We start from the raw sequence: 21,708 nt of genomic DNA, 5'->3' as shown, positions 1-21,708 counted from the left end.
TATTACACACACATATATAATTTATATTAAAATTAAAATGGTACAATTTTAACATGATGAAAACACATATGTATGTAGATCTGTATTTTTGTGTGTATGTATCACTTCAAGTTTGACCTAAATTGACCAAATCCACAGAGGCCTTGACAGCTCTCATTCTTTTAATTTCATTGTCTATTATCAGAACAGATTACAAAATCCAAAGGTGCTCACATCTTATCTGTCATTACAGTCAAATGTCAAAGTTCAGCTGGGATGTCCTTCCTAAACTGCTGTGATAATGATGCTGAGACAAATGAGGTTAGAAAACAGTGTGCGTTCGTAAGATCATGTGTCATGCTTAACTGAGGCGGCTAATAGGAGGTGTGACATGAGTAGCCTAATGCTGTTCTCTTGCTAACAAGGGTTTTAGGGTCCCAGTGGCCTACCTGATAGTCACTTTAAGCTGAGAAGCTGTAAATGATGGGCTGAATCAGCAAAATGTCACTGCAAACCACCAGAGTAATATGTAAACATGATGAAAACCTGAGTATTTGAGTGGGAGCAACTTTCAATCCAGCTTTAACACTGCATGCAATTCAATGTCACACTGACCAGCAAAGGCAGATGTCATAGTCCACTTTTCATACTAGCACTGTGTAGTTTCACATTTGTATGTTTTTAGCATGCAGACATTAAAGCACAAACTTGTGAATCTTGTGCAACACACATTTACTTTACAGGATTTAGCTGTATAGCCATGATTCTGTTTATGTTCAGTCATTTGTATTATCAGGGAACAGATAGCAGCAATTGGTTCAAAGGTCACTCATGTGCTTGTTTTATTGGACCTGAGACCATGCCTTCCTTCTCAGTCTTCTTGTGGCTTCAGCAAACCTATGCAAAGGACTGCCTCGCGGGACTTTTTCTTCCAGTTCCATCACCTGACGGACATACCGGACTCCTGCAGGTTATCCAGGTACTTGCTTCTAAAAATCTTTATTTGTTTAATTGCATATCCATATACCAATACATATAAAACATAACATTAGGCATAACACTAAGCAGTTAAATGATGATTATGGTGTGCTGATATAAATGTGCATTTATTGCTATGGATGTTTAAAACAAAAACTGCATGATGCAGATGATTTTTTAAATTAAAAAACAGGACTATGTTTTGCAAACAAAAAGGCCTTGTGTCCATAGAGGAAGTTGCATTCGTAAATCTTTTCTTAAATAACTTGATTTCTCAGAGAAAGTTTAAGTTTCCTTTATTAAAATGATCTTGTCATTGTGACTTGGGTCAGATGTTTTGAACAATGAGATGTTCTGATCAATAAATAAAATTACGCTTAATATATTAACATAGGTGTGAGTCTTTAAGCTATGCTCAAATATATGCATAAAATGTATTATAAAAGAACATTTCTTACTACTTAGAAAGGGTAGTGGATGCTCTGGAGGCGGAAAAGGGTTATAAAACCTTTGCTAGACTTTGGCCTCCATAAATGCATGGCTGGGTAGATAATGTAATCAAATCCAATAGCATTTATAATAGCCATGTGTGCAATACTGGAGATCATGTGGAACAGCAACAGGTGTTGAACGATAAAACCGGTATCACTGGAGAATGTTAAGAAGGAATTTCACTGCGAAAAAAAGCTTAATTTTGAGACATATTTTTCTTAATTGGAATTGTGCTCTTTAACCTTTGAATGAACTTATGCACTCTAACCTTCACCCCCAAAGGTCATGATATTTGATATTTGTCTTCATCAATACCTTCTAATCAGTGCAGCGTCAAAACAACACTAATGTGATTACAGGGACCTTGAACTTCCTGTTTATTCGCCTATATAGATATGACCACATAAAAGTAAATTAAAATACTATGTTATGTATGAAACTGACCCTTCATGTTATTCTAGATTTTTTTTCAATATTGTTTACTTTTTTTTTAGCAACTTCAGCAGATCCTGTACATTATGGAATTCTTGTTTGAGTTCCTGTTTACCCCGCTGTCCACTTCAGGACTGGTGTTTCTGTTTAGTCTCGCAGCTGTAGCTCTGGTCCATCTCAACACCAGGCCAAAACCACTGCAGCCACCCACAGACCTCAACCGACAGACTGTGGGTGTAGCGGTGAGTGTGATCTTTTGTCAGCTGTACGCAATATAATTTATTATGGTATAAATCAATCATTTGTCTTCTTAAAATGTCTTGTGAGTGATTTAGTCGGAATGTCCAGTTTTGTGAATAAATCTGCACATGCAAAAGTACTTAAGGAATTAGCATTGTGTTGTGACTTTTTAATAAGATCAGCGTTTGGAATGTGCACTGAAACCCAACAGAAAAACCAAAAAAGTATGAATAACTGTTCATGTAAGATACAAAGGTAGCAAAAGTATAAATTTGGTTAAACATAAATAAAATATAAACAATAAATAAAAACATTTGAAGGCTACTGATATGGCTGGTGCCCTCATATGAAAAATACAGTATATACAGTAATATTGTGCAATACTCTTACAATTCAAAATAACTGTTTTCTATTTCAATATATTTTAAAAGTAATTTATTCCTGTGATGGTAAGAGCTGAATTTGCAGCAGTTTTTACTCCAGTCTTCAATGTCAAATAGTCCTTCAAAAATCATTATAATATGCTGATTTCTTGATGCTTAAGAAACATTTATTATTATTATTATTAATGTTGAAAGCGGTTGTTCTGCTCAATATTTTTGTGAAAACCATGATACATTTTTTTTTCAAAAGAACAGCATTAAAAATATATATGTAGAATTTTTTGTGACAATGTAAAAGAATTTACTGTCACTTTAGTCAGTTTAATGCATCCTTGCTGAGTAGAAGTATTACCGTAATTTCTTTCAAAAGAAAAATCTTACTGACCCCAAACTTTTGAATGGTAGTGTGTATACTGTACAATGTGTGTATATCACTTCATGGTGTTCTTGTGCATGATTTTTTATGGTTCTAAATGTCTTTTAGCACTTCCGTGGTTTAATATTACTGGCAAATATTTATTTACAGGGTGGTGCTAGAAAAACAACACTCTTGAAAGATGACAACTTGATCTCGTACTTATATGAGGATGCCAAAACTCTATATGATGTTTTTCAAAGAGGACTACGTGTCTCAGGTGAGAGGTCATGAGGTCAAAATTTACAGTAACACGGAATGCTGACATTCATTTGAAATGAAATCAAGTCCTATTTTCATGCTAGCTATGTTAGTTGACATCTCTGGTGCATCTAATCTTTAGTCACACATGATTAGTCTGTGAGATATTTCATCTGTACCGTGCAGGAAATGGACCGTGCTTGGGGTACAGGAAGAAGGGACAACTTTATCAATGGCTTAAATACAAACAGGTATTTGTACCAACCACAAACATAATTTTGAGCTCAAAAGTGAGGACAGCTGAGGTCTTTGTTTCAGTGCTTGCCTCTGATTGTCTCAGGTTTCAGACAGAGCTGAATTCTTGGGGTCCGGAATTATCCATCGCGGTCAGAAGCCATCGCAAGATTCATTTATTGGTATCTTCGCCCAGAACCGGCCAGAGGTGACATAATAAGCCTAAATGTCAATCAAAATCGATACTGATATATCAGTCTTATTTTCCCACTAAAAATATCTAAACATCCTTTAAACAAGATAAAAATGGCTGAAAATATTAAGGCTTGTTAATTTTTCTTACTCAATTTAGATTTTTTTTCTTCCTGTTTTAAGCATAGATATAATAGAATTTAGTGCTATTTATGCATTAAACAAATACAAAACATACAGTATGTGGCAAATTAAATATATCCTAATGCACTAGTGATGATCCAGTGTACTGTACATATACTAACCTCTCTTCCCTCTTTTCAGTGGATTATCGCTGAACTGGCCTGCTATACCTATTCCATGGTGGCAGTGCCTCTTTACGACACCTTGGGACCTGAGGCTCTTGTGTTCATCATTAATCGAGGTACTTAAGCCTGCTTGCTTGCATGCTTCATTAGAGGTGTTGGTCAGAGCAGCTTTAGAGATCACACCTGCTGAACTCGGCTGACTTATAATCCTTCGGAAGATGACGACTTTATTGTTTTAGTGACCTCAGTGACCTTGCTACTTCTACCTCCAGAGTTCAAGCTGCTTTGCTTACTTTCACATAATCATATAACTATTTTTCTATTTCTCTAACTAATGACTGATATTATAATTAAAGGTGAAGTGTGTCATTTTTTGATGTTGAAATACTTCTCCTATGGCAGTTTAATATGCAGAGACAACTACTGTAAGCCATTCTTAGGTTAATTTTGTGAAAATACTGAGGCTCCGTGGAGCAGAGCTATTGAAACATTGCCGTGTTTGTTTCAATGATCCGACACGTCAGCTTCTGGCTCAGCCAATGAGATGAGTTTGGGGTGGGACTATATGTTTAAAGGAAGGTTGGGGATGTTTGGGGAAACCTGCTTGAAAACATTTCGAGCTCCGTTTGGTGACACTAGTTGCAAATTACACACATCATCTTTAATTTAATCATTAATTAGGATATTGCTATATTATTGCTGCATGCAGTATACATTTCCATTCAAAGGTTTGGGGTGGGTAGTATATTTTAATGTTTTTGAAAGGAGTCTCTTATGCTCACCAAGGCTTTATGTATTTGATGGAAAATACAGTAATATTGTGAAATATTATCACAATTTAAAATAAATATTTTCCTTTTTTTAAATATCTTTTAAAGTGCAATTTATTCCTGCGGTGGCAACTAGAGCCCCAGATCCTTCAGAAATCATTCTAATATAGTGATTTGGTGCTCAAGAAACATTTCTCGTATTCATCAATGTTGAAAACAGTGCTGTTACTGTTTTTCAGGATTATTTGATGAATAGAAAGTTTAAAAGAATGGAATTGGTTTGAATTAGAAATATTTTTAACATTATAAATATCTTTACTGTCACTTAATTAACCTTGTTGACTCCAGACTTTTGAACAGTAGTGTAATAATATCTTTACCTTTATGCTTACCATATAACTTCCTCATTTAACATATTTAATTTAAGGTATTATTTAGTGTTAATACCACAGTGATTTTGTGCTACATCTTATTGGACCTTTATAAGCACTTTATTTATCTGTGCAGCAAAGATATCCACAGTGATATGTGATAAGCAGGATAAGGCAGAAACGCTGCTGGATAACTGTGAGAAAAACCTCACACCTGTCTTGAAAACCATCATTCTCATGGACCCCTATGATTCTGCATTGATTGATAGAGGCTCTAAGAGTGGTGTGGAAATCCTGTCCCTGAAAGATGTAGAGGTACACTGACAGCGCTATATGATAAGTAATAAATAATAAAACAATAATACAAAATATTAAAGGCTCTGATATCTTTCAAAGTTGCAGAACAGAATATATATTTAAAAACATCTGCATGCTTTTTTTAGGCCTTGGGAAAGAACAACCATCACAGGCCTGTTGTGAGTAATTGGTTAATTATGAATTGCAATGTTTTTTAGCAAATAGTATTTGACAAACTCAGTGCGCCTTGATTTTTTTTCCAGCCACCAAAACCAGAGGACCTAAGTATTATTTGCTTTACCAGTGGAACCACAGGTAAGTGTGATGTAATCTATTCTATTCTGCTTCAAGACCACAAAAAAACTGCAGGCCACATTTATATCTGTGAAGCCAATGCTGCTCCACCTCAAGTGAATTCTGTGGTGTGTTCTATGTGTAGAAGCTTTAATTGGGAATTCTCTGCTTCAGGGGATCCAAAGGGAGCCATGCTGACCCATGAAAATGTGGTTGCAGATGCAGCCGGCGTGGTTAAGACCTTTGAGGTGCTGTATGTGTGATGGCTACATGATTTTTACAAAGTCTCTATGGGTGTGTAGAATTTTAATGTTGGATGCCAAACCGATGTTTCTTCAGAGCGTCTTTGTGCCCGTTCCATCCGACGTGTCCATCTCGTTTTTGCCGCTGGCGCACATGTTTGAAAGAGTTGTACAGGTAAGCCGCTTTTTCATGTCCGATGCTCACCATCATCTTTAATGAAACATTGCTGAAGGCCTTTCAAATTTTCAGTGTCATGTACTAGAATCTTTTATAAATCACATTTCTTTTACAGAAGAAGAACACTGACTGAAGTCATGCTTGCTTGTTCTTATTTATGTGTATCAGACAGTGCTGTACAGTGTCGGGGGAAGAGTCGGGTTTTTCCAAGGTGATATCAGACTTCTTCCAGACGACATGAAAGCCCTGCAGCCTACTGTATTCCCAGTGGTTCCTCGTCTTCTGAATCGTGTTTACGACAAGGTATGAAACTACACACACAGTCACTGTTGGGGCCGTTGCCTAATTCACATGGCTTGTTGTCATTTTTTATAGATGGGCCTCTATGCATTCTCTCAATAGTGTGTGTATGTAATGATAAAGGTAAGACTTAGACAAGATTTTTTATATTTTATATTTTGTTTATATACAACAAGCAATGTTCTCTCTAGAATGAATGCGGAATAGCAACACTTTCAGTCTGTCAGGGTTTTGTAGCATTAGTTGTGGAGAATTTTTAGTGACGTTTTCTGCAGCTCACATTACGCCAGTTGGCAGCGACAAGTGATTGTCAAGTGACTTATCATTTAATATATTTATTCAACCTATTAGTTCATCAGGAATGAAACTAGTAATTTTTATTTTTTTTTTACAAGTGAGTCATTGAATTGTTCATTCAACCGATTTTTTCAAAAACTGTGATTTATTCAAGGATAAGACACCACTATGGTGCTTGCGCTGATGCTTGATGGTTGATTATGCTGTGCCTGGGAATAACTGGGAATATTTTTGTCTAAATCAAGTTATTTAATTTTAACTTCTTGTTTATTATAGTTTATAATTATCTGTATCAGCACAGCTGTGATTACCTTGCGGTACTCAGATTAGTGGGCGGAGATACAAAGCATAACACAGTAGTAATATAAACCAACCAATCAACAAAATGTTCTGTAGCTCATCATTTGTCACAGTGTCAAAACTCAGAATTATATTAAAGAGGTTTGATTCACATCCATAGCACAAACATGTGGGATGAGTTACCCACCAATGTTTAACACTTACGAGTTTGTTAAATATGCATTTACACACAGAGCACCAACAAATAGCTCTATATGCCTTTTATTGTTCGCTTTCTGCTGCCTTCCAGGTTCATAGTGGAGCTCAGACTCCATTTAAGAAATGGCTTCTGAACTTTGCCATTGAGAAGAAATGTGCAGAGGTCAAGCAGGGCATTATCAGGAATGACAGCATATGGGACAAACTTATCTTTCACAAAGTGCAGGTATCCCCAACATGGGAGGGTTTTTGAACTTGTTGGGGAAGAGTGGTGCTCCTGTGAGGAATGGTTCTGGAAAAGTTTTGAATTGTCTTCTGCAGGAATCTCTGGGGGGCCGCGTGAGGGTGATGGTGACGGGGGCTGCTCCCATTTCTCCAACTGTGCTCACTTTTCTCCGGGCAAGCCTCGGGTGCCAGGTAAGGAATGAAGAAATGGGAGTATAACACCAAAATTGATGAAATATATTGCTTCTGTTTTGGCTTATAAAAGACAATGTGATGCAGTGGTGCTTTACTGTGTACTTAATAAACATGCCCACTGTCAAAGCAGGGTGTGTATGTATGTGTATTGATCTGGTGTCACAGTGACCCAGTGCTGACCCCTTTATCACTGGCCTGCTTCCAGATATTCGAGGCATATGGCCAAACAGAGTGCACTGCGGCCTGCTCTTTCACCATACCGGGAGACTGGCATACTAGTGGGTTCCTGTAACTGAAAATCATGTTTTGTGTGTGTGTGTGTGTGTGTGTGTGTGAAACAACACATAGCACTGACTTATTTCATATACTGTTGATTTCAGGTCATGTTGGAGTTCCTATTCCATGTAATATTGTCAAACTTGTTGATGTGGAGGAAATGAATTACTTTGCATCCAACGGTGAAGGAGAGGTAATGGAACATCATTTTCTAAACCATATACCAAAATGTCATTGAAACGTCTTATAGCTTTGGTGTTTCATTTTAGGTTTGTGTCAAAGGGAAGAATGTGTTTTGTGGATATCTCAATGACCCAGAAAAGACAGCAGAGGCTTTGGACAAAGATGGATGGCTGCACACTGGAGATATCGGCAAATGGCTGCCTGTGAGATCCCTTGTGTATAATGAAATATGACAATATTTTACATTTACATTTGAATTCATTTACTAACTCTGTCTTTAATAATGCACCTTAGAAGGAAGGAGATGTGTAGGCATATCGTGTTGTGATATCAGCAGGCAGCCAAGGACCCAAAATCACAAAACTCAATGCTGAATAAAATACGTGCATGATCTTTAGCTCCAAAATGAGGAAGAGGCTTAATATTCTTGTTTAAATAATATAATGGTAATAAACTCCAAGAAACAAGCTCATGACCCTGTTTTCCCCAAAATACATTAATATATCGTACACTACCATGTACTAAAGACATTTATGATGTTTCAAAATATCTCTATAAGATTTCATGTTTTCCACAAAATATTAAGCACCACAACTGTTTTCAAGTGTGATAATGTTTCTTGAGCACCAAATCATCATATTAGAATGATTTCTGAAGGATCATATGACACTGAAGACTGGAGTAATGGCTGCAGAAATTTCAGCTTTGCCATCACAGGAATAAATGACATTTTAAAATATATACAAATAGAAAACATTTAGTTTAAATTCACATTATTACAGTATTTTTGATCAAATAAATGCAGCCTTAGTGAGCATAAGAGACGTCTTTGAAAAACATTTAAAAAATCATGACAAAATCGAGACCTCAAATTAATATGGTGGTGTATTTGTAAGAAATAGAGTAAAAGGTAACAGTTATGTTTATGGAAGTTATATTTTGTTCAATTTACCAGAGTGGAGTGCTGAAGATCATCGACAGGAAGAAAAACATCTTCAAACTGGCTCAAGGTGAATACATTGCACCAGAAAAGATTGAAAACGTTTACATTCGGAGCTCTCCAGTCGCCCAAGTGTTTGTGCATGGTGACAGTTTACAGGTGAAATTAATATGAATTCCTTGCTATTTCTGATGATAAAAATTCTGGTTTTACATTTTGAAGTTTATTATTATGTAGCCTAATACAATTGAATGCGTCCAGTTCTCTTTGGTGGCCATAGTGGTGCCAGACCCTGAAGTATTGCCAGGTTTTGCAGAAATACTGGGAGTGAAAGGTTCACTAGAGGAGCTTTGTAAAAACCAGGTACGCTGTATTTACATACTTTACCTTCGAAAATACGGGCATGCAGCCCTTATGAAAAAATTCACTCTGAAAGATGTCTGCTAGTTTACTTGTGTGACATTTACAAAATAGTTACGTATTAAGTTTTGCTCAATAATCTTCATTATTTTGTAGGAAATAAAGAAAGCAATCATCTCTGACCTCAACAAGCTGGGGCGTGCAGCAGGGCTGAAGTCATTTGAACAAGTAAGCACTTTTATGATCCAATAGGCTATTATTAGCATATATTACTGTTAAAGGAATAGTTCTCCCAAAAATGAAAATCTGCTGAAAATGGATCCTTGGCAGTGAATGAGTGCTGTCAGCAGTCCAAACAACTGATAAAAACTTCACAATAATCCACAACTCCATTTGATCAATTAATGTCTTGCGAAGCAAAAAGCTACGTTTTTGTAATCCATCAAGACTGAAGATATATGCACAGATCAAGCACTGTTTACAAGTGAAAACAGTCCAAAATGATTATGAACAAATAAGTCGTTGGATTTTGATGCATTGTGTGGTTTTCTTTTCATTTAATTGAACGTCTAATATAGTTATGTTCTCTTTTCAAGGTAAAAGACCTGTTCCTGCATCCCGACATGTTCACTATAGAAAACGGTCTCCTCACTCCAACACTGAAAGCCAAACGGGCAGATCTCACTAAATTCTTTAAAGTTCAGATCGAGAGTCTTTATGCTAACATGTAGTGCATTAAAAGAATGCTGAGGATAGCCTGCATTGTGACCATGTATTTATGAGTGCTGTTTGTGTTGTGATGTTTTTCTATATTTGCTCAAAGATTAAATATTTTGTAAGCACTGTATCAGCCTTAAATGCATGTATTAATCTGTGCCCAAGAGACTCTCATTGTCAGTCAAAAAGACATATGCTTCGTCTGGATATATTATTATAAAACACATGTACGAACAGCCTTAAAAGATTTAATGAATACCAAAGAATGTTACATTTTTTTTTTCCAAGGACGAAAATGTGAAACATTAATGTCAATGTCAATACATCAATTAAATAAACAATTATATTTACATATAGGTGCTCTGTGGAGTAGAAACTAATTTTGTGGTTTGTTTTCCATTAAAAATACGAAGAAAATATAATTACGAAATTACTATACAGATCACGGTTGTTTATTTGTCTCTGAAAACTTCAGCGAGGTTGACATCAGTTTTACAAAAAAGTAAGCCATCAGAAATAAAACAGAATTGTTGTTTCAATTATATAAACAATTCAGACAATTTGCATGACAAAGACCTTGTTACAACTGGAAAAAAGGCTTTGCATAATCAGTGTGGGCATCAATAAACAAGAGAGAGCAAACGAGTAAGAGAAAGGCAAGAAGAAGAAATAAGTTTCAAGTAGACATCTTAATAACCCCCTTTAAAGAATATGCTGCTCTATGCATGCCCCAATCCCATTTTAATAAAACCCCTTTTTCTTTCTCATTTGCCAGTTTCTCTGGCAGCTGTTCTTTGGAAATGAAATGTTATTAAGTTATGCAAGTTAATAACTTTGGGGCGTCTGTCAGTATCAGTTTGCTTCAACACTTAGCGCTGGTGCCATTGAACAGCTTTACAAAAGAATCAGAAAGAAATTTGCATCTCAGCAGGGTTCAGGCCCTAATATTAGGTCCTCTGTTCAAAGCGAGCTGTGAAATATATATAATTCTGTATCATTGCTGTTTCTTTTCTTCACTTGCCGAATTATTCGCCGAGTCATAATGACACTTCTCAACACATCGCCGTGGAAACCATCCTCTAATTCGAACTCCAGCTATAGAAAGAGATATGATTTAAAACATCAAACTCATGAAACTTTTTAATTACTGAATTTGATCATATAACATGTTGAAAACTTTACCATTAGCCTGTTCCTCATTCAAAACTTTGTCTCCATACATCCACCACCTGTTAATTAAAAAGAAATTTTTTTTTATCCCTAAACATCAGTACCTAAACATTTTTTTATTGCTGTTCAAATGTTTGGGGTCAGTAAGATTTAAAAAAAAAAATGCTTTATGCTCATCAAGTTTGCATTTATTTGATCAAAAATACAGTAAACACAGTAATATTTTGAAATATTATCACAATTTAAGATAACTTTTTTCTATTTTAATATATTGTAATTTTTTTTTCAATTTATTCCTGTGATGGCAAAGCTGAATTTTTTAGCAGTCATAACTCCATGATTTCTGATCCTTCAGAAATCATTCTAATATGCTGATTTCCTGCTTAAGAAACATATTTTATTATTATCGAGAAAAAAAATAAATTTTTGTGGAAACAGCGATACATTTTTTAGGATTCATTGATAAATAGAAAGTTCAAAATAACAGCATTTATTTGAAATATAATTTTTTGTAACATTATAAATGTCTTTACTGTTACTTTTGATCAATTGAATGCATCCTTGATGAATAAAATAATTAATTTTGTTAGAAACAAGTCTTACTGAGTGACCCCAAACATTATATTATATTATATACTAAAAGAGACGGCTCACTTTGTTCCTCTTGTAGCAAAGATGGTCTCCCCCTTTGTGAGTTTGATCCTGGGTTCCTCTGTACAAGGTGTTCTAAAGAAAGTGTTTAGTCCCTTTCCCAACGGGCAACAAGCGCCATTGTAGTCCTCCACCACTCTGTACTCTACCTGTTTAAATAGAGGGTCACCATTGTGTCAGTCCTTAAGTAAATTCTGCCCTCTAGTGTTTAAAAGTGATTATGGCAATACTCACACTCCTCTGACGTTTATCATGTTTTTGCTTCAGCTGCTCAATCTGAATAAAGAGCAACCAAAAATATCATTACAAACTGTGCTATAGAGCTGTATTAGACTGAAATATAATACCTAAAGAATGATCTGTTATACGTATTATGTTGAGTACATACGGTTAGAGTGTACTGGTTACACTTCTCATGCACAGGCCATTCGTTTCCATCTCCTATGGGGGTCCCGGACCAGGTGAACACCTGCTTGAAGTTCTCCCATCGACTGCCCAGATCATAGGGGAAGATGAAGTCTTCACCTGTTTGATAGTACTGGATTCTGTCTTTGGCCTGGGAACACAGAGATTCTTGCTTTAATGTAATAAACCCCACATGACTTACTGAATTCAGAGGTGGTCTTTTGTTCTATGCTTCCATAAGGTCTCATCTAGCCACAAAGACCCAATAAATACATGATTTGAATTTTTACACAGTACATGTGCATTTGGAGAGTCAACATGCAATATTTTTGTTCTATATGCTAAACTCTATTTTAAAGTACTATATAAACTACATTTTGCTATTATTTTATTACTTTGTAATTATTATTACATTATGAATTTGAATACCTTATAACTGAAATATTACACATACATTATTCTTCAAAATGAAACATTACTGCAGGACAATTTAAGGACAATTAATTTCAGTAACAATTCAAGGGAATTTCAAAATTAGGTTACACTTTATTTTAAGGTGTCCTTGTTACAGTGTAATTCTACATATAAGTACTGAGTAATATTACTTAACTACATGTACTTACCATATGGTTAGGATTAGGATTTGGTTTAGGGTTACTTGCATGTAATTATGCATAATTAATTGTTATTATAATAGTAAGTACATGTAACATGTGTAACAAGGACACCTTAAAATAAAGTGTTACCCAAAATTATTTAAACATAAATTCTGAATGACTATACCACCGTCTAAAAGTTTGTGGTCCGTAAGTAAAAAAAAAAAAAAAAAAATTAATACCTTTATTTATCAATTATGCACTAATTTGACCAGAAGTGAGAATGAAGACTTTTAAAATTTTAAACTATTTCAAATAAATTGTGTTCTTTTGAACTTTTCTTCATCAAAGAATCTTGAAAAAAGTATTATTAAATATTAAATACTAAATTAAATTGTAATAATACTTCACAAAATTACAGTTTGTTTGTTTTCTACTGTAGTTTTGATCAAATAAATGCAGTCTTGGTGACAATAACTGACTTCTTTCAAAATATATATATATATTTTTAAAAATCGAAATGACTTTTGAACAGTATTGTATATTGATTTCCAGCTGTCTAGATTCTTGAACTTGAGGTACTGGTCAATTAAAAAGACATTTAGCACCTCTATGTTTGTAGATGTTGATGACACTAAGTGCTCATAGTTCAGGGAAGTCTTTAAAGGACTACTCTTGAAAGAGTGTTGCTTTGTATTGGATTGTATCTTGTATCCTCTTGTATTAGAGGAGGGATATTGGATTAGTTTACCTCATTTAGCTGATAAGCATACTGTAAACAAGCTTACTTTCTCCTCAATCCATGCTTCTACTGAGGTTTTGTTTCGTAGAATCACCTTCATCTAAAAGAAAAGAAAATTTCTGATCAAAATTCACTTATATAGCAAGCTATGGATTAAACAGACCTTTTTTTGTGAAAGAAAATAAAGAAGCAAAGAAAGGAAGTGCAGTCAATTCAAAATGACAAATCATGTCCTACCTGAATAAAAAACAACATCCCAACAGCAATAGTGGTACCCAGTGCCAGTCCCAGTGCAAAGAGAGTGGCTGCAAATGCTGCAATGCTGAAAGGCATGAAGGGATGGTGGATGTGCCGAGCAGCGCTCATGTCAATCTTCACTGAGCTCCAGCCAAATGAGATCTACAGCCAAGAAAATGGGCAGCACATCATCACAACAACCACGAGTAAGAAAATTCGAGCCCGAGCATTAGTCACAAAATGTATGAACATTTCAACAGAAGCCCATCTTAGCCATTCCTGAATTAATGTTTTCAGGTAATATTTTACATTACGTGTACATTATGTGTCCGTACAACAGTTATTGCACGTTATTAGAATAAATTCCAGCAAAAATGAGAAGAAATAATGTGAGAAAACACTTACCCGATCATAAAGTTGAGTGTACATGGTCATGATGAATATTAGCGCAGCATGTATGCAGCCCAGTGGAGCAAGCAGGAGGAAGCTGGTGAAGTACGCATGATTCAAGTGACCACAGCAGTTGTTGATCCAGGGACAATGATGATCCATCTTCATCACACACCTGAGGGAAGAAACTTTTTTATATTAATTATACATTTTTGATATATAAAGCAAATAATGGTTTAATAATAAATGAATTCACCCCAAATGAAATTTCATTCAAATAAACAGTCATCATTTACACACATTGTTTCAAACCTTTATGACTATTTTAGAGAATGTTGGGGTCTCCAGGTTTGAAACAATATGAACAGAATTTTAATTTTTTTCTAAACTATGCCTTTAAAGCTGAAGTCTGTAATTTATGCGCCTCTGCTGTCATCAAAATGAAAATGCAACAATAATAATTGGTTTCAAACAGGTTTCCTGAAATGGTCGACAAAATAATAGTCCCGCCCCAAACTAACACCACTGGTTGAGCCAACGTTGCTGTGTTTGGTTGGTTGAGATTGTATTTTTGAGGGAAATCAACCTACAAATGGCTTAACTGTCTTAGCATATTAAAGTGGGATGGGAAAAGATATAGTTTTTTTTAATGACACACTTCAGCTTTAAAATGCATCCATATTAATAGAAACTAGCCTGTTTTTTTAAACAAATCTACCTGTTACATTTGCGACAGTGATGTGACCTTGGGGCTTTATAGCCTTGGCACAATCTACAGAACTGTAAGTACATAATATCTTGTTGATTCTCCTGTTAGAAAACACAAACAACAACATAAGTCATATTAGACATGCTGATTGCAGACACCGTTAGAAAACAGACAATATCATAAAACAGACACATGCTTTAAAATCTCTGTATACAATACTGTTAAAAAGTACTGTATAAAAAGTTAAAAAAGATTTTGTTGGAAAGAAATTAATACTTTTATTCAGCACGGATGCATTAAATGATTTAAAAATGACAGTAAAGACTTTTATAATGTTACAAAATATTTATTTAAAATAAATGCTGTTCTTTTGAACTTTTTATTCATCAAAAAATCACATCACATCACATTTTTGGACAAAAATATTAAGCAGCATAACTGTTTTCGATATTGATAATAATAGGAAATGTTTCTCAAGCACCAAATCAGCATATTAGAATGATCTCTGAAGGATCATGTGACACCGAAGACTGGAGTAAAGGCTGCTGAAAATTCAGCTTTGCCATAACAGGAATAAATTACATTTAAAAAATAATGTAATATAGAAAACAGTTACAGTATTTTAAATTGCAATTGTAATAATATTGTAATAATAATAATAATAATATATGGTGAGAATAAAAGACTTCTTTTAAAAAATTGTAACCTTCTGAAAACAGCCCAAAACAGACTTACCGGTTTCCACTCCAGTGGAATGTAACCAGGGCCTACAAACATGGCATTAAAGTAGTTGTAAAGAATGAGGACAGTCCAGTTAATGAGCATGATGAAGTTAATGCTGCCCCCAGTGGTGTCCAGTGGCCAGTACCAGATGATGGAGTCCAGTATGGCCATGGAGGAGCACACGCCGATGACCGTCAGAGCGATGATCGGACCCCAGTGGAACAGCCTCTTGACCTCATGGAGGTTCTCAAACACAATTATAGCAGACAGAATATTCATTGTTTCGGTGGATTTCGGTGTCTTTAAGGTCCTCAATGTAACAGATGAAGTCGTCAGGCGTGTTGTCTATGTTTACTGCAGTGACTTAAAGAGGTCAAAGGGCATCTTTTCTGTCTTCTCCGAAACAACCAGCGATCCGCTACGTCACCAGTCACAGGGGCCAGCCGTTTCCTAGAGCTCCAGACTCTGTCAGCGTGTGGCATCCTTCCGTACTAATCCTCTGATCGCCCTATCCTCGAGCTAAAGCCTAGCCATCCATCTGAAGAGAAGGCAGGTGGAGAAAACAAAAAACATGGAAGAGGAAGACAGAATCCAAATGACTCACCTCACACAAAATGTTAACATGGTAACCATAATTTAAGTCAAAATACCACAGTTAACTTTCGTTCCAGTTTATTTCTGTATAACTTGACAAATGAATATGGGATCTGATAGATAGATAGATAGATAGATAGATAGATAGATCGAAGAAATAGATAGATTGATTGATAGATAGATCTATCTATAACTATAGTCAGACAGACAGACAGACAGACAGAGACATGGACAGATAAATATGCATTTATATATATATATTATTTACCAATTCATATCTATCTATCTATCTATCTAATGTGATGACATTGCAACTACTTACATTGTAACTAATTGTCTTTACGACACAAAAATGCAATCACACTATGCTTATCCATTTGTGTCCTACATCACTAGTTCTATGTCTAAATACTAAGCCCAGTTTGTTTAGTAATGTCATTATAACATAAAGCAGGTCTAAAGAGAAATCCGGACTATTAGTAAATTATAGTTCTTCAGTGGCTGCACCACTTGAGTTCTCATGGCACACCCAAAACTGGTTTCTATGCTCCTGTATTACATCATTTAGGTTAAACTTATTTATCTGTTTCGTATTACCTTTGGATTGTGGTTAAACAAATAAATGAAAGAACAAGATTTTTAACATGTTCAGCACCAGAAGAAACTCAGAAACTCTATCAAGTTGTTGTCAGTCTGCATGAACTGAATCGGCTCTCTATTACGCAACATCCCATTTAAATGATTTCAGAGTTCATTCAATTTAATTCTACATATATATCGCAATATTGCATTACAATACAGAAGAAAACAGAGTAACTGAAGAAATGAGCTTTATCTCTATAATGACCAATTCATTTGATATCAGACCTTCAATCAATGACATACGCCTCGATAAAGGTCAGTGTTACTAATAGAGACATATATGAAGTTTTGTATCTTTCATTATTAAGACATCAAGTTATTTAGCTTTGATTCCTGAAGAGACGGTTTTGAAAATGAAAAATTAATCGTTAACACCTACCTCGACATTTCCTTGTGCGATGAGCGTCTAAGAAAAACTGACAGCCACGCTTAATATGAATCGATTAACTTGCTATTTAACGCAGGTAATATTGTCAGAAGCGAAATCTTTTTTTTAAATAACAAAAACACAATTCAACGAGAAAGATAATACAAATACACGCGCGAATTACACCACAGCGGAACCATTTACAGGAAGAGATCGTGAACAAATTCCCGTAGCACCACCCGGAAGTGACGCGGACGTCAATAAGAAGAAGACACAAGCAACAGTGTATAGCGCAGCCCAGTTCATCCTTTTTTTTAATCTTTTAAAACAAAAATACAACATGTCTTCGGATTTTGAAGCGTACGAGCAGGACTTTGGCACCCTCACTGCGGATATAACCAACAAAATTGGAAGAATACCCAAACTAGCCGGTGGTAAGTGGCTGGTAAATGAGCTACTAGCAAAACATTCATGTCAGGAAGACAAACAACTAATTTAATGATTCATTTCGGCTGCTGGTGTGTCTGGTCGGTATATTAGTTAGAAACGTCCCATATAATTTGTCAAATGAGCTATGGTTTCATGAGGGTCATGGTGTCAGATATCTAGTGTGTCAGATGAGTCTCCAGTGCTGTCTGAAGATACAGGATTTGGGTGACATGGATCTTGGATGTCATGTTGTGTTTGTTGGAGTTAAAGAGTTGGCTAAAGTAGAGAAAAATATAAGTTTGGAGCTCTCAGCATTCAACAGCATACAGTATAGACCAGGGATCCTCAAATCTGGCCCACGAGATCCACTTTCCTGCAGAGTTTAGCTCTAACCCTAATCAAACACACCTGAGCATGCTAATCAATGTCTTCAGGATCATTAGAAAACCACAGGGAGGTGTGTTTGATCAGGGTTGGAGCTAAACTCTGCAGCGCATTGGCCCTCCAGGGCAAGATTTGAGGAACCCTGGTATAGACAGTATTCAGTGAGATAGAGATGCAAGATCCTACTTTGACAATCTGCTGTTATTATGAACATAACACAACAACAACAAAATTTGTCAGACTTAAAGACTTGGATACAATAGGTTAGAAATCTTTTATATATTTCAGGCCAAGGATTGAGAGATGGGACAGGGACCCTCAGTGACATATTGTGTAAGAATTAGTGTTGCATTTTAAGCCTGGCTGTCTTCCATTTCTATCAGATTGTATTTACTCTTACGCTTTATTAAGATGCTTACATTAGCCATATACTTTTGCATTACATATTTTACAATTTTACTTAATATGTTTTGATGTGGTAGGAACAATGAAACATTTAGCTAAACTTATGTCATGACCCTTCAGGACTAGTCACATGATCCTTCAGAAATCATTTTAATGTGCTGATTTGGTGCTCATGAAATGTTTCTTACTACTGTCAATGTTTAAAACAGTTTTTGATGCCTAATATTTTTGTGGAAACAAATTATTTTATTCACCAAGTGCACATTAAAATAATCAAAAATGACAGTGAAGACCTTTATAATGTAACAAAAGATTTCTACCTATTTCAAATAACTAACTCTTTCATTGAACTCTCTATTCAACAAAGAATCCTGAAAAAATGTTTCACAGTTTCCTCAAAAATATTAACTAGCAAAAACTGTGTTAAACATTGATAATAATAACCATTAAAAACTGATAATAATTGAGCAAAAAATACGCATATTAGAATGATTTCTGAAGGATAATGTGTCACTGAAGACTGGAGTAATGGCTGCTAAAAATTCAGGTGGTCCCCTGCAGTACCGCCATGGAGCCCCTAGAGGTCGTGGACCCCAGTTGTATCCCCCTTTACTAGGTCAGCATAGGCACTGTATACTGTGCCACATAGATGTACACAGAAGCAGTTTATGTCAACATTTCTATGCTAAACTCGGACTGATTGATTAAAAATTAGCTCCAGCTGGGACCCTTTAGGACTGTAAGTTGTCATAAGTCTACTTCTACATCTGTAAAGCTACTGTTGTTTTACTTATGTGCGTTTAATTATTCAAATCAGACAAATATGTTGCCATGGGGACGATGCTATGAGAGGAGTGTGATGTTGGATAGGTGAGAGAACGCTCAGAGGGTCTAAAAATAACTTTATTAGAAAATATAATCAAACCTGTGTTTATAAAGGATTTTCTTTCTAGTCATAACAGTGTCCCATAAGCCCATAAGAAATATGTTTCATGCTCTTATGCTCTGTCTGATATTATTTGGCTGAATGGTAGGACGATAGCAGAGGTTTGTATGAATAGATAACAAAAGAAAGCAGAAAATAAAACATCTGAAATCAAGAATAGAATGAAATACATTCCTGTGTATTTTGCACAGCAGATGAACTATATACCCTACTATTGTTCAAAAGTTTGGGGTCAGTAAGATTTTTTTAAATGGGTAACGCTTTAGTTTAGGGACCAATTCTCACTATTAACTAGTTGCTTATCAACATGCATATTACTAGCATATTGGCTGTTTATTAGTAATTATAAAACACATATTAATGCCTTATTCTGCATGACCATATTTTATATCCCTAATCCTACCCATACCTAAACTTAACAACTACCTTACTAACTATTAATAAGCAGCAAAATAGGAGTTGTAGAAAATGTTTAATTATTATTGCTGTTAATTTATTTATTGAGTTTACATAACAAATTTAAAGAGACAAAATTTCTGAATGTATTTGTTTGAAATCCCTGAGATGTCAGATACAAGCCTTATGGCCGAGAGAAATGTCAGTGGTTGCTTGAGTTTATTATTTTCAGTGTTTCTGTATGCTTGTTTGCCCTTTTTGAACTGTTCAGGGAAGCAAAAGTGTGGTATTGCTAGATATGGTCTATCCTCTGGAAATTCTCCTCAGGATGCTTTTGAAGTTGATATAACGTTTTGTTTTGCTCACATTGTGAACTTCAGAAATGCAGTTCCGTATCAGTTCAAAATTCAATACATAAATTGAATTAAAGATCTTGTTCTGACTTTGCTGGATTAGAACTAAAAGTCAGTGAAAGGCAATGAAAGGTTACTTTCATGCAGTCTGGTGACTTTTAATGTTTCAGTCAGTATTAAACCTCAGAGGTCTGGTCTCATAATAACCTGATGTACTCACTCGGTGCTTTGTACGTCAACAAAAGGTGAGAGGGATTAATCACTTATTCAAAATCGTACAGCAGCATGTGCTCAGTTCGGTGAGCACTGTCAAACAATTGCATGCGATTGGCTTTTCTTTGCATTATTTAAGCATATTGAAAAGAATGAGAATGTGTAATGTGGTGAATTGTTAAAGCTTAAATTGCTTCTTCAGAGTTTGGCAGAAACAAACATTGTGTCATCAGACCGGCCCACCACCAGCTGCTAAATCTATTTAAATAAGTCCACTGAATATGAACAAAGCCATAAGCAAAGCATGCTCATTAGTGATGGCCTAACCTTTCTCACTGTTGCCAGAGGAGTTCAGCTCTTGAATTCAAATCTCAATTATGCCTATAAAAAAGTTATTTTTTTTCTGTTTCCTAGGTACACAAATTTGTTTGCGACCAACAATGGCTTCAACAAAGCAGCTTACGCTATTGTTCTCATGGCATTGTGCAGTGTCACATGTGTAGAAACACTGATAAAAACCAGTGGACAGATATAATGCCCTTGGCCATTTTTTCCCGCTCAAACCGACCAAATTCATTCACTTGAGAATCTCCAAGATGTTTTGTTTTGTTGAACAGTGCAAAACTTGTAGTTGTGAAACATGAATTTGAAAATAATGCAAGGCCTTGCTCCATTAAACATAAATGTGTATGTTTTTTTTTTAGGTGGATTTGCACAAAGAGAATGAGCTGTCAATCAGTCTCAATGAAAAATTGAGCAGAGATGCAAAGATGCATCTACAAGTCAGACTTTTCTCAGTGCAACGCTTTGCCCAAAGAGCACCTGACCTTGTGGTACTGCCCCATGCACCTGCAATAGTGAGGTATATATTTCAACCTGCCCTATGCCAGGGGTGAATAGAGAGGCCCCAGTGTTTGCTCACCTTGTAGAGAATCGCCCCTGGCTGTTTACACTGTGTGGGCTGTGAGGTTGCACACGGATTTTAAAAATGGATTGATGACCACCAAAAGACATTGGAAAGCCAAAGGGCAAAAAAACAGAAGTTCACTTTAGTTTCCATCTTATTGACAGCTTCCCGTTTGATATCGCTTGATGTTTTTTTTCTTCATGATTAGTGCTATCGCTTGACATGGTTTGATGTGCTTCACTGGTCTTGTTTGATCAGTAGATGTACTGATGTTCTTTCACAGGGTTATTTATTTATAGCGTGCTTCTATCATTACAAAATTCATATTATAAATGAATAGTTCTGGCTCTGATGCTAACTGTTCAAGACAATATTTCATCTGTACTAAAAAGATGTGATGTACAGTAGTAACAGATATTTAGTTAGGGACTATAGTTTCATGTAAAAACAAT

The 21,708-nt window shown here is 35.6% G+C and overlaps 3 protein-coding genes across 3 annotated transcripts in view; 2 read left to right on the top strand and 1 right to left on the bottom strand.

Moving 5' to 3' along the window:
• The first annotated feature begins 887 nt into the window (after positions 1–887).
• Positions 888–10,510, top strand: LOC107684041 (long-chain-fatty-acid--CoA ligase 5-like). The gene is made up of 21 exons (XM_016480172.1): positions 888–958; positions 1,944–2,123; positions 3,031–3,139; positions 3,307–3,371; positions 3,461–3,562; positions 3,871–3,970; positions 5,132–5,310; positions 5,439–5,471; positions 5,556–5,607; positions 5,761–5,834; positions 5,926–6,003; positions 6,175–6,309; positions 7,193–7,327; positions 7,423–7,518; positions 7,727–7,799; positions 7,902–7,990; positions 8,067–8,183; positions 8,936–9,079; positions 9,182–9,283; positions 9,437–9,508; positions 9,877–10,510. Exons 2-21 carry the CDS (start codon positions 1,968–1,970, stop codon positions 10,009–10,011), a joined length of 2,046 nt encoding a protein of 681 aa, XP_016335658.1. The 5' UTR covers positions 888–958; positions 1,944–1,967; the 3' UTR covers positions 10,012–10,510.
• Positions 10,435–17,422, bottom strand: zdhhc6 (zDHHC palmitoyltransferase 6). The gene is made up of 11 exons (XM_016480171.1): positions 17,236–17,422; positions 15,633–16,158; positions 14,907–14,998; positions 14,204–14,363; positions 13,799–13,960; positions 13,608–13,661; positions 12,207–12,374; positions 12,053–12,094; positions 11,822–11,967; positions 11,180–11,226; positions 10,435–11,092 (listed from the first exon to the last, which is right to left on the bottom strand). Exons 2-11 carry the CDS (start codon positions 15,897–15,899, stop codon positions 10,992–10,994), a joined length of 1,239 nt encoding a protein of 412 aa, XP_016335657.1. The 5' UTR covers positions 15,900–16,158; positions 17,236–17,422; the 3' UTR covers positions 10,435–10,991.
• Positions 17,423–17,453: 31 nt separating this feature from the next.
• The window catches only part of LOC107684124 (vesicle transport through interaction with t-SNAREs homolog 1A-like), a 133,237-nt gene continuing 128,982 nt past the window's right edge, over positions 17,454–21,708 (top strand). The window contains exon 1 of the mRNA XM_016480337.1: positions 17,454–17,657. Coding sequence (XP_016335823.1) covers positions 17,564–17,657 — 94 coding nt within the window. The 5' untranslated portion in view covers positions 17,454–17,563. The remainder of the gene's footprint in view (positions 17,658–21,708) is intronic.

Source organism: Sinocyclocheilus anshuiensis, unplaced genomic scaffold, assembly GCF_001515605.1.
Source record: "Sinocyclocheilus anshuiensis isolate Anshui unplaced genomic scaffold, SAMN03320099.WGS_v1.1 scaffold553, whole genome shotgun sequence".
In the NCBI taxonomy this organism is placed as follows: domain Eukaryota; kingdom Metazoa; phylum Chordata; class Actinopteri; order Cypriniformes; family Cyprinidae; genus Sinocyclocheilus; species Sinocyclocheilus anshuiensis.
This window is presented reverse-complemented; position numbering and strand designations above follow the sequence as displayed.

What these genes read in the sequence shown, in the direction of transcription:
- LOC107684041 (XM_016480172.1), top strand. Translation starts at nt 1,968, where the DNA reads ATGGAATTCTTGTTTGAGTTCCTGTTTACCCCGCTGTCCACTTCAGGA. An exon ending in AATGGCTTAAATACAAACAG is followed by an intron (nt 3,372 to 3,460) that starts GTATTTGTACCA and finishes TGATTGTCTCAG; the next exon opens with GTTTCAGACAGAGCTGAATT. An exon ending in GGCTGAAGTCATTTGAACAA is followed by an intron (nt 9,509 to 9,876) that starts GTAAGCACTTTT and finishes TCTCTTTTCAAG; the next exon opens with GTAAAAGACCTGTTCCTGCA.
- zdhhc6 (XM_016480171.1), bottom strand. Translation starts at nt 15,899, where the DNA reads ATGAATATTCTGTCTGCTATAATTGTGTTTGAGAACCTCCATGAGGTC. An exon ending in TTCCACTGGAGTGGAAACCG is followed by an intron (nt 14,999 to 15,632) that starts GTAAGTCTGTTT and finishes GTTTTCTAACAG; the next exon opens with GAGAATCAACAAGATATTAT. An exon ending in ATGATAAACGTCAGAGGAGT is followed by an intron (nt 11,968 to 12,052) that starts GTGAGTATTGCC and finishes CTATTTAAACAG; the next exon opens with GTAGAGTACAGAGTGGTGGA.